General features: G+C 47.1%; 1 protein-coding gene across 3 annotated transcripts in view; it reads right to left on the bottom strand.

Moving 5' to 3' along the window:
* The window catches only part of STRN (striatin), a 370558-nt gene that overhangs the window by 96599 nt on the left and 261420 nt on the right, over positions 1-12539 (bottom strand). For 2 of the 3 annotated variants that reach the window (XM_030196411.1, XM_030196410.1), the window contains exons 9-10: positions 1976-2062; positions 1348-1491 (exon numbers count right to left, since the gene is read on the bottom strand). In XM_030196411.1, coding sequence (XP_030052271.1) covers positions 1348-1491; positions 1976-2062 — 231 coding nt within the window. The remainder of the gene's footprint in view (positions 1-1347; positions 1492-1975; positions 2063-12539) is intronic. The other variant, XM_030196412.1, reaches the window with a different exon arrangement.

Consider the following 12539-nt stretch of genomic DNA (forward strand, 5'->3'; position numbering starts at 1 on the left):
TGGTCGGGCCCAAGACACTGGATACACAAGGCGTAGGTAATGGTACCTGAAATGGTCTGGTTGCACTGAGTACAACGTTTGAAGCCGCTGGGTGTCTTCGATGGCATGGAAGGAAAAACGGTTTTGGCGAAATCAAGGCGCGATTGTGCCTGTTAACAGAAAAAGGGCCACAAAAAATAAGGGAACAACCCGGCCGCGTCAAAAAACAAAGGAAACTTTAAAAAAAATGAAAAAAAAAATCTAACAGACACTACGAGAGATTTTTTTTTTTTTTTAAAGACAATTGAAGTAAAATAAAGAAAATTTAGAACAAAAAAAAGCAAAAAAAACTCGAAGACTCTTTCCTGGACCTGAGAGGAGTGCAGATAAAAACCTACCGCACCTCAACGCAACGCAGAGAAAGAAAACTGACGAGACGTGCTCACGCAACGGGCGGGAAATCAGTCCACGCATGCGTGGTGTGCGCTGTATGCGCGCAAGAAGACTCTGGCAAAACTTTGTTTATATTTTGCTTGCAAAATGCCGATTCCTGGGCTGATGCGGATGTTGACCCACATGTGAGAACAAGCAGCCTACTTGTCCTCGGAGAAAGTTACAATACTGGCTACTGATGCAGACAGACTGCATTTCAAGTTCTCATGGCAATCACAGTAGGAGAGAATCACAATTAAAGGCTGACAGCACAAAACAGGGTCTTGTGTTGAGAACTGCTGGCTAGATCTATATGAAAAGTAGTTGTAGCTGAAAATATCAATTAGTCAGACTGGATGAGCTATTTCAGTCTATCTGCCACCATTTACTACTGTCACTATGTTAACACATTCTAAGACCCAACAGAGTGATCAATTATGCAGTGTATATAAAAATGCATTATCATGTTAAGGAAGAGGGAGAAGTATTTTCTCCAAAAAAATTTATATTTTTTTTAACCCACTACCCTAAGAATGTTTGGGCAACAATGGCTCTATAACTGGCTAGGAAGAAAAAGCCTCTGGGAAGGCTCTCCCTAGCCTTTTCTCCTTAGGTTGACCCTGGCAGCAGATGAAGCATACTAAGACAACCATCTTCTTTCCTCCCTGGAATCAGGCACCTGAGAACCATCTAGGCAGCAGATTCAAACTACTGGGCCAGTCCCCCCCAAAAAACTGTAAAATAAAAAGGAGGAGTTCAAAGATATTCAAAAAATAAAATTAAAACCTGCTGACGAGTGCTAGCATCTGAACACTGCACATACAGTAAGAATAAATGGGTATGGTCCAAACATATAGACATCTTTTCAAAGATTTTCTAACCTGATCTTTATGCACACAAATAAATGAGGAACAGAATTAAATTGCATACACTTACCTTCATCTGTTCTATTTATTTCATGCTCACTAAGCCGTGAGCTACTAGGTCTGGAAGGTGACATCACAGATGGCTGTAATGAAGGAAGTTCATCAACATCTCTCAGATTTGCTAGCATGTCTTGTAGCTTTGACCTATTGGGCCCTAGCCAAGAGAAACAGAAATTATGAAGAGCTGTAGAAACGCAAAAGTGTGCAGAAACCACTCCCTCTATGTTACTAATACAGGTGGTAATAATTTTTTTTTTCTATGAAGCTAAATCCTTTCTATGAAGGATTTTAAATTATCATCTATTCTTCACCAGTTTCTTAAGGGGGAACAACTATCCATACTACGATGTCTTTTTTTTTTTTTGAGGGAGGGGAGCACATTTTGGCCTCTATAAAGACTACCGATTTACAATCTTGCTTTGATAAAGACTGTTAGGAGTCTTCACATAAATAGGACAACAGAAATTTATTTACTATAACAGTATGAGTACAGACAATGAAACAATTCTTCAGTACGCTAAATGGCTACAAAAAGAAAAAAGGTTTATGTCTTACAGAGAAAAACAAATTTAAGTTGAAGCTAGCTTAAACCTCTTTCGCTATATGTGATGAAACCCTATTTGTTGCTTGTCACTTACCTGTACTTTGCTCCATTATTCCTCCACATCCCTGTTTTGACTGTTTTATATGGGATAGAGGTTGAAACATTTCTTCTGCAGTTTTTCCTGTTGTAAGTTTAGGGATAAAAGTTTGCTTTCAGAAAACGAAAATATCTTACCCATGATCCATTATGGTATTTCCTAGACCAGTAAACAGCACAACTCTCTTAAGTAGCACCAATGAGATCCTGCTTCTGCCTATTCTCATATATACATAGATTTATCCTGCTCTGCATGAAATTTTATTACCATACTGACACACAATTAAAATATTTACTAAAAATTAGGGGAAGGCATAGGTTTTTACCCCATGTATGTTAACAGATAAAGTAACAAAGCAAAGTAGTTCAAATATTCTAAAGTGAAAAGGTTCACATTCTAAAGTTATCTCTATAAATTTGCTACAAACCTTTTTACAAGCTATTCATGTAAGGTTTTTTTTTTCTGAAAAGTGTGCTTCATAAAGTCCTAAATACAGATAAACACAGTTATAGATATATAGTTTTCTACCAGTTTAAAAGTTTACTGATTTAACGTATTCTCTTTAATAATTGCCAAGGCTAATATTGGAAATACTAGGCTTTCTGAAGTTAAGGATATAGTCTATTATTGGCGGCACTTCAATTTTTTAGGAAGCCCAAAACTGGTGACACAAGACAAAGACAGCCAACAGACTGCTGAAGTGTTCAATGATTTTTAGTTATTGAAATAAATGAGTGAAACAATATCTTGTTATTATTATATTCTAACCATGCTTTTTCATTATTTAAGCTAAATAACTGGAGAAACGGGGGACCAAGGCTGAGATCAGACAGATTCATCACTTGTATTTGGGTTTGCTGTGTGAGAACAGACTGTTACTGTGGAGATGGAGCAGTCTCTCAAGTCTGTAACATTGCTGGGCACTTGAGAAGTTGTATTAACCTTAAATTTGCATCACTTTGAGCAGGAACAATAGAAGTAAATTGCCCTGCTGGGCTAAGAAATAGCATATTTGTATTGTTATCCTGACTGGATTTCTCCCATGTGGGAGGGGGATTCCATCCTGAGGGGGTGATAATCAATTTCCCTGCGCTGTTTCGAACAGCCCTTTAAAATAGGCGCCGGAACAGTATGGAAAATAAAGGCCCAATGATCAAAGCTAATAGAATGCAAATTTATGCATGCTATTAGCTCTGATCATCAGGGCACTTCTGCGGGAGGATTGTGCCTGGGGGGGGGTCACTAAGTCACCAGGGCGGGTGGAGATGGTGCCTACTGGACCACCAGGCAAACCTTTTCGCATGGGGGATGGAGGTCCACTGGACCTCCAGCCCCCTTGTGTCCAGGGGTGGGGTGGGGTGGGGTGGGAGGGGCTGTAAGAATGCAAATGGTTGCTGGACAGGGCTCTCCATTTCTCCCCAACAGGGCCGGTCTTAGGCCAAGGCGACCGAGGCGGCCGCATAGGGCGCCGCGCTTAGGGGGGGGGGCCCCGTGCAGCACGCCTCAGTCAGCCTCTTCCCAGGGCACCGACGTAAACAACAAGCCAGGTAAGCATGGCACGGCGCCGCCGTGCCATGCTTAACGCCACCCTGCCCACCCTCTTCTTCTCCCCCCAACCAAGGGGAAGGATAATTTTTCTTTTAAATTTACCCTCCGTTGCCGGAATCCAGCACAGCAGCGTCAGTGAAAACGCTCCTCCCCTCCCGAGTCCCCCCGACGTCTGTAGCAGAACAGCTCTTCCTGATTCATTTATTCTTATTGCCCCGCCCACGAGGGCGGGACAATAAGAATAAACGAATCAGGAAGAGCTTCTGTTCTGCTACAGACGTCGGGGGGACTCGGGAGGGGAGGAGCGTTTTCACTGATGCTGCTGTGCTGGATTCCGGCGATGGAGGGTAAATTTAAAAGAAAAGTTAACCTTCCTTGGTTGGGGGGGAGAAGAGGATGGCAGGAGAGGGCAGGGGGAACAGGAAGGTCGCTGGACATGGTGGCAGGGGAGGGGGGTTTCTGGACAGGATGGCAGGGGCAGGCAGGGAGGACAGAAGGGTTTCTGGACATAGGTGGATGGCAGGGGAGGGCAGAGGGGACAGGAGGGTCGCTGGACATGGGTGGATGGCAGGGGAGGGGGGTTTCTGGACATAGGTGGATGGCAGGGAGGACAGGAGGGTCGCTGGACATAAGTGGATGGCAGGGGAGGGGGGTTTCTGGACATAGGTGGATGGCAGGGGAGGGCAGAGGGGACGGGGGTTCTGCACATAGGTGGATGGCAGAGGAGGGCAGGGGGGACAGGAGGGTCGCTGGACATGGGTGGATGGCAGGGGAGGGGGGTTTCTGGACATAGGTGGATGGCAGGGGAGGGCAGAGGGGACGGGGGGGGGGGGTTCTGCACATAGGTGGATGGCAGGGGACGGCAGGGGGGACAAGAGGGTTGCTGGACATGGGTGGATGGCAGGGGAGGGGGGATTCTGCACATAGGTGGATGGCAGGGGAGGACAGGAGGGTCGCTGGACAAGGGTGGATGGCAGGAGAGGGGGGTTTCTGGACATAGGTGGATGGCAGGGGAGGGCAGAGGGGACGGAGGAGGTTGCTGGACATAGATGGATGGCAGGGGAGACAGGAGGGTCGCTGGACATGGGTGGATGGAGGAGAGAGAAGAAATGCTGGACATGGATGGAGGCAAGGGAAGAGTGAGGAAGGAGATGAGGTGAGGGAAAAGGAAGAGAGGAGAAAAAGTGCACATGGATATCGAAAATAGGCAGAAGCTGGATCCACTGGACAGTCAAGTCTGCGGAGGACCCAGCTTTTACTTACGGATGTAGGGCAAGAAATGAAGAAGAAAGGCGGAAAGTAAAGAAATAAATGGAAAGGAAGCCCTGGAAACGGAGTTAAGAGGACAGATAGCAGCACAATCGGATACTGAGCCATAATGATCAGAAAAACAAAGTCACCAGACAACAAAGGTAGAAAAAAACTATTTTATTCAGGATTTATTAATTGGAATATGTCAGTTTTTGGAAATGTGCATCTGTGATATTTTTCATGTAAGTTTCAATTTTTGTAGTATTGCTGCATGCTGATTCTGACTTCTTGAGGTTACTTTCCAGTATTTTGCCTTCATGTGTTTTTCAGGTGTGATCAAGGAAGGTGCAGTATTCTGCTAGCGTATAGTTTGCAGCCATTTTTGTTTTTTTTGTTTTTTTTTTCACTAGGTTGTGCACTGGTGTTTTAGAGCCCGGTGTAATTACAGTTGGCTTTCCATGCCACGCATAAGGTTGTAGCTCGTCTTATCCTTGGAATTAGTGCTGTTTATGGTTTCATGATAGCATTTTGCTTATTATTTCAATCAGTTTTTTTGTACAAGTTTAGCGTCATTTGTCTTTGAAATTTCATAAATAAAAAAAATTTCTAAAAATGGAATAATCTTATCAATGGGGTTGGGCTAGGGTGGGGGAGGAGCCAGGCTGGGGCGGGGCTATGGTGGGCGGGGCTAGGATGGGGCCCCACCAAATTGGTCTGCATAGGGCCCCGCACTTGCTAAGACCGGCCCTGCTCCCCAATGCTCTGCAAACAATAATGTCAGCTCCGAGTTGGTGTAGGGTTTGCTGCTGGAGCTTTGGGAATACCTAATGCCCTCTTTAGCATGCATTTGCATTCTACTTGCGCACAGAGCCAGCAAGCTTGTTGTTACATGCGTTTGCCGGCTCTGATCATAAGGTGCAGGCAAACGCGGGCGCTAGTCTGCTGCTAATGGCATCTAGCGCTTGTTTCAGGAAGTTAAATACGTTAGCGTTTAACTTTAAAAAAGGAGACTATGATAAAATGAGAACAGCGGTTAAAAAAAGGGGGCAACTGAGAGGGTAAAAACTGTACAACAGGCATGGACACTGTTAAAAAATACCATCCTGGAAGCCCAGGCCAAACATATTCCGCGAATTAGAAAAGAAAGACGGAAGTCCAAAAGACAGCCGGCATGGTTGAAAAGTGAGGTGAAGGAAGCTATTAGGGCTAAAAGAAACGCCTTCAGAAAATGGAAGAAGGAACCGTCTGACAATAACAAGAAGAAGCATAAGAAGCATAAGGAGTGTCAAACCAAATGCAAGGCGCAGATAAAGAATGGCAAGAGAAATTACGAAAAAAAAAAGATAGCATTAGAGGCAAAAAAAACATAGTAAAAAATTTTTTGGTATATTAAAGCAGGAAGCCGGCAAAATAATTGGTTGGGCCGCTGGATGACCGAGGGGTAAAAGGGGCAATCAAAGAAGACAAAGACGTAGTGGAGAGACTGAATGAATTCTTTGCTTCGATCTTCACCGAGGAAGATTTGGGTGGGATAACAGTGTTGGAAATGGTATTTCAAGTGGACGAGTAGGAAAAACGTACTGACTTCATGGTAAACCTGGAGGACGTAATGGGGCAGTTAAGCAAACTGAAGAGTAGCAAATCTCCTGGACCAGATGGTAATCATCCTAGAGTACTGATAGAACTGAAAAATGAGCTTGCGGAGCTACTGTTAGTGATATGCAATTTATCCTTAAAATCGAGCGTGATACCGGAAGATTCAATCTAACGCCAATTTTCAATAAAAGTTCCAGGGGAGATCCAGGAAATTATAGACCGGTGAGTCTGACATCGGTGCTGGGGAAAATGGTAGAGGCTATTATTAAAAACAAAATTACAGAGCACATCCAAGGACATGGATTACTGAGACCAAGTCAGCACGGCTTTTGTGTGGGGAAATCTTGCTTGACCAATTTACTTCAATTCTTTGAAGGAGTAAACAAACATGTGGACAAAAGGGAGCCGGTTGATATTGTGCATCTGGATTTTCAAAAGGCGTTTGACAAGGTACCTCATGAAAGGCTACAGAGGAAATTGGAGTGTCATGGGATAGGAGGAAATGTCCTATTGTGGATTAAAAACTGGCTGAAGGATAGGAAACAGAGAGTGGGATTAAATGGGCAGTATTCACAATGGAGAAGGGTAGCTAGTGGGGTTCCTCAGGGGTCTGTGCTAGGACCGCTGCTTTTTAATATATTTATAAATGATTTAGAGATGGGAGTAACTAGCGAGGTAATTAAATTTGCTGATGACATAAAGTTATTCAAAGTCGTTAACTCGCGACAGGATTGTGAAAAATTACAGAAGCACCATACGAGACTGGGAGGCTAAATGGCAGATGACGTTTAATGTGAGCACGTGCAAGGTGATGCATGTGGGGAAAAAAGAACCCAAATTATAGCTACGTCATACAAGGTTCCACATTAGGAGTAACGGACCAAGAAAGGGATCTGGGTGTCGTCGTCAATAATACACTGAAACCTTCTGCTCAGTGTGCTGCTGCGGCTAGGAAAGCAAAGGGAAAATTAGGTTCTTACCGTGATAATTTTCTTTCCTTTAGTCATAGCAGATGCAGCCATTACAGATTGGTTGTGTCCATCAACCAGCAGAGGGAGATAGAGAGCACACTTTTTTCAGTGCCTCATACCAGCTTGCTCCACTGCCTCTCTTCAGTATTTGAAGCTTCCAAAGCAGTATGGCAAACCGCAATGGAAATAACATAAGCTTTCCTCACAGCGAACGATGGCCCTACAACAAAGGGCATTAACTCAGAATGGAGGGAATGAAACATCCTCCCGGAGGGCATAAACTCATCCTCCACTGAGACATAACTGGAGGGAATAAACTCATCTTCCCGGAGGGAATAAACTCATCCTCCAAAACATGAAACTGGAGGGAATTAAGTCATCCTCCTTTAATTGAACAAGAATCCTGAAGACTGTTTTCCGACTTTCTCCCAAGGACGGAATCTCCAGGAAACACGAACAGAACCTGAAATAGATTTACAGCAGATAGCATCAGACAGGGAGGGATCATGGCTGCATCTGCTATGACTAAAGGAAAGAAAATTATCACGGTAAGAACCTAATTTTCCCTTCCTTGTCATCAAGCAGATACAGCCATTACAGATGGGATGTATCAAAGCAATCCCTAGATAGGGTGGGAACAAGCCACCACGCGCCAGCACTTGCGCTCCAAAATGTGCGTCCCTCCTGGCAGCCACATCCAGCCTGTAATGTCAGGCAAAAGAGAGCTTAGAAGCCCATGTTGCTGCACTACAAATCTCTTGAAGAGAGAGTGCTCCAGTTTCAGTCCAAGAAGAGGAAATTCCTCTAGTGGAATGCGCCTTAAAGGCATCAGGCAGAGGCCGGCCAGCAAGCAAATAAGCTGAAACGATAGATTCTTTAAGCCAGTGGGCAATAGTGGCTTTAGACGCTGGAGACCCTCTGCGAGGACCTGATAGCAAAACAAACAGATGATCAGAGGTCCTGAAAGAGTTAGTAACTCGCAGATACTGCAGCAGAGTCCTGCGCACATCCAACAGGTGCAATTGCTCAAAAGATTCTGGAAACTCCTCCTCGACAAAGGAGGGCAAGAAAATAGGTTGGTTTAGGTGAAACGCTGAAACCACCTTAGGCAAGAAGGAAGGCACAGTCCGAACCGTGACCCCGGACTCTGAAAACTGCAGAAAAGGGTCTTTACAGGATAGCGCCTGGAGCTCTGACACCCGTCTCGCCGAAGTAATGGCCACTAACAAGACGGCCTTCAGTGTCAAATCTTTCTCTGAAGCACGCCAAAGCGGTTCAAAGGGAGCACCCTGAAGGGCCTTCAGCACTAGCCCCAGGTTCCAAGCTGGACAAGGTGCACGCACGGGAGGACGAAGCCGAAGCACCCCTCTAAGAAACCGTGCCACATCCGGATGAGCAGCTAAAGACACGTCTTCAACCTTGCCACGCAGGGAGGCCAACGCTGCCACTTGCACCCGCAGGGAATTATAGGCCAAGCCTTTTTGTACACCATCCTGCAAAAAGTCCAGAATCGGCGAGACAGGAGCCCGCAGGGGTGTGATCTCTCTGGAAGCACACCAGACTTCAAACTGGCGCCAAATCCTGGCATAAGCCATGGAAATGGAACGCTTGCGGGCTTGCAGGAGAGTGGTAATTACTTTATTGGAATAACCTCTGCCTCTCAATTGCGCCCTCTCAATCGCCAGGCCATAAGACCAAATCGGCCGGCGTCCTCCATGGTCACCGGACCCTGTGACAACAGGTTGGGAACCAGAGGTAACTGAAGGGGATCCTCTACGAGCATCTGTCGGAGGTCCGCATACCAAGGCCTCCTGGGCCAATCCGGGGTGACGAGAACCACTTCTCCTGGATGCAGCCGAATCCGCAGGAGCACTCGCCCTATCAAGGGCCACGGAGGAAACACATACAGTAGGCCCGGAGGCCAGGGTTGAGCCAAGGCATCCAACCCCGCCGCGCGAGGATCTCTCCGTCTGCTGAAGAAGCACGGGACTTTGGCATTGGTGCTTGTCGCCATTAGATCCATCACGGGCTTGCCCCACTTGGCACATATCTGCAGGAACACTTCGTCTGCAAGTTCCCACTCCGCTGGATCGATCTGATGCCTGCTTAGATAATCGGCTTGCACGTTGCTCTGACCTGCAATGTGAGCTGCCGACAGAAACTGTAGATGCAGCTCGGCCCAGTGGCAAATTTGTTCGGCCTGCGCGGCTAGAGCTCTGCACTGAGTGCCACCTTGTCGATTTATGTAGGCCACTGCTGTCGTGTTGTCCGACATCACTCTGACAGCCAATCCTTCCAGGGTCACTTGAAAGGCCAGAAGCGCCTGAAACACCGCTTTCAACTCTAGGTGGTTGATGGACCATTCCGACTCCTCGGGTGTCCATAGATCCTGGGCATGCTTCTCCTTGCAATGTGCGCCCCAGCCTTTCAGACTGGCATCTGTCACCACTAGGCACCAATTGGGAAGCGCCAGCGGCATTCCTCGCCGCAGCATGCTGTCTGAGAGCCACCACTCCATGCTGAGTCGGGCCGCAGGGAGCCAAGAGAGTCTGCATTGGTAATCCTGAGATACTGGAGACCATCTTTGGAGTAGAGCATACTGTAGAGGTTTCAGGTGCGCTCTCGCCCAGGGCACCAGTTCCACGGTGGCCGTCATCGATCCAAGCAGCTGGACAATGTCCCAAGCTCGCGGGCGGGGCATCCTCAGGAGCAGACGGACCTGATTCTGAAGCTTGCACCGCCTTTGCTCGGGTAGGTACACATACCCCGAGGCTGTGTCGAACCTGGCCCCCAAATATTCTAGAGACTGCGAGGGGGTCAGGTGACTTTTGGCCAAATTGACGACCCAGCCCAGAGATTGAAGTACTGAGACCACTCTGGCTGTTACATGCTCGAATGAGCCAGTCGTCCAGGTACGGGTGAACCCGAATACCCTCTCGCCTTAGAAAGGCAGCTACTACCACCATAACCTTCGAAAAGGTGCGGGGAGCTGTGGCGAGGCCAAAAGGCAAGGCCCGGAACTGGAAATGCTTTCCCATCACCGCAAACCTCAGAAACCTCTGGTGCGGGGGCCAAATTGGAATGTGCAAGTAAGCTTCTTTCTGGTCCAGAGACGTGAGAAACTCTCCTGGCTGTACCGCCGCAATGACGGAGCACAGGGTTTCCATGTGAAAATGCCGCACTCTCAGGGACTTGTTTAATTCTTTTAAGTCCAGAATAGGGCGAAAAGACCCTCCTTTTCGCGGCACCACAAAGTAGATGGAGTAGCGGCCGCAGCCGTGTTCGGCGGGAGGTACCGGGGACACGGCCCCTATCTGAATCAGACCTTGTAAAGTCTCCTCTACCGCCGCCCGTTTGGCGGCAGAACCGCATCGGGACTCCACAAACATGTCTCTTACAGGGGCATCGAATTCTATTCTGTAACCGTCTCTGATCAGGTCCAAGACCCACTGATCTGAGGAAATGTTGGCCCACTCCTCGGCAAAGACGTCCTCCGATGACAGGACTCGAGGAGAGGGCCGGCGCACCATCGAGAGGGTCGCCCCTGAACTCCAGGCCTTGAGCCAGTGGCTGTGGAACGTTTGTCCGAGCGAAAGGAGTTCCTCTGCTGAAAACGGGCACTAGAAGTGAACCCAGCAGAACGCCCCGGGCGGTACCTTCGAGCTTCACGGAAGCGAGGTCTGTAAGAGGAGTGGACCGCTGCACCCTTAGAGGAAGGCCGAGGCCTATCTTCGGGCAAGCGCTGGGGTTTAGCCTCACCCAGGCCCTTCACAATTTTCTCCAACTCCTCACCAAACAGGAGAAGGCCTTGAAAGGGCAACTTCACCAACCTTTGCTTAGAGGCCATGTCTGCCGCCCAATGCCGTAGCCAAAGAAGACGGCGAGCCGCCACTGCTACTGCCATGTGTTTAGCCGAAGCTCTGACAATATCATAAAGGATTTAGTGTTAGTAATAGAGAGAAGCTATGGGTGTAATGGATATGGACTGAGCACAATTTAAATAATTAAGGTATATTGGTTGCTTTATGTATAAATGATTGGTTTAATTTATCCTAAGTAATTTTGATTTAGTGTTAGTAATAGAGAGACGCTATGGGTGTAATGGATATGGACTGAGCACAATTTAAATAATTAAGGTATATTGGTTGCTTTATGTATAAATGATTGGTTTGATTTATCCTAAGTAATTTTGATTTAGTGTTAGTAATAGAGATGCGCATACACTTTGAGGAGGTGGAACACAAATTGTGCTATGATGGATCCATCTAAACACTACCACATGCTTTCCTTGGGGACGCTATGGGTGTAATGGATATGGACCGAGCACAATTTAAATAATTAAGGTATATTGGTTGCTTTATGTATAAATGATTGGTTTGATTTATCCTAAGTAATTTTGATTTAGTGTTAGTAATAGAGGACTTAGGTAGTTTATTTGGTTTTTTCTTCCGTTTGAGTAGAGAGTAAATATCATAAAGGGCGTCAGCAAGAAAGGACAAGGCCGACTCCATCCGCGGAGCCACATCTGAAAAGGGCTCCGCTCCATCACCAGGCTGTTCCACGGCCTGTTGCAACCAAGCCAGGCAGGCTCTAGCAGCATAACAACTGCATACAGACGCCCGAATAGTGAGACCTGCAATTTCAAATACAGTAACATAGTAACATCGTAGATGACGGCAGAAAAAGACCTGCACGGTCCATCCAGACTGCCCAACAAGACAACTCATGTTTGCTACTTTTTGTATATACCCTACTTTGATTTGTACCTATGCTCTTCAGGGCACAGACCGTATAAGTCTGCCCAGCACTATCCCCGCCTCTCACCACCGGCACTGGCACAGACCGTATAAGTCTGCCCAGCACTATCCCTGCCTCCCAACCTCCAGTCCCGCCTCCCACCACTGGCTCTGGCACAGACCGTATAAGTCTGCCCCGCACTATGCCCGCCTCCCAACCTCCAGCCCCACCTCCCACTACCGGCTCTGCTATCCAATCTCGGTTAAGCTCCTGAGGACCGTTTAAGTGCTGATTCCAGTCTACGGTCTTGAATATCCCTTCAGGGCAACACCTCCTTCAACAGGGAGGGTAGTTCTCTTTGTCACAGCTGTGACTAGGGCATCCAATTTAGGCATAGCAAAGCAAGCCATATGCTCCTCACTCAGAGGGTATAATTGCCCCATAGCCCTGGAAACTTT

The sequence above is a fragment of the Microcaecilia unicolor genome, chromosome 3 (genome assembly GCF_901765095.1).
Source record: "Microcaecilia unicolor chromosome 3, aMicUni1.1, whole genome shotgun sequence".
In the NCBI taxonomy this organism is placed as follows: domain Eukaryota; kingdom Metazoa; phylum Chordata; class Amphibia; order Gymnophiona; family Siphonopidae; genus Microcaecilia; species Microcaecilia unicolor.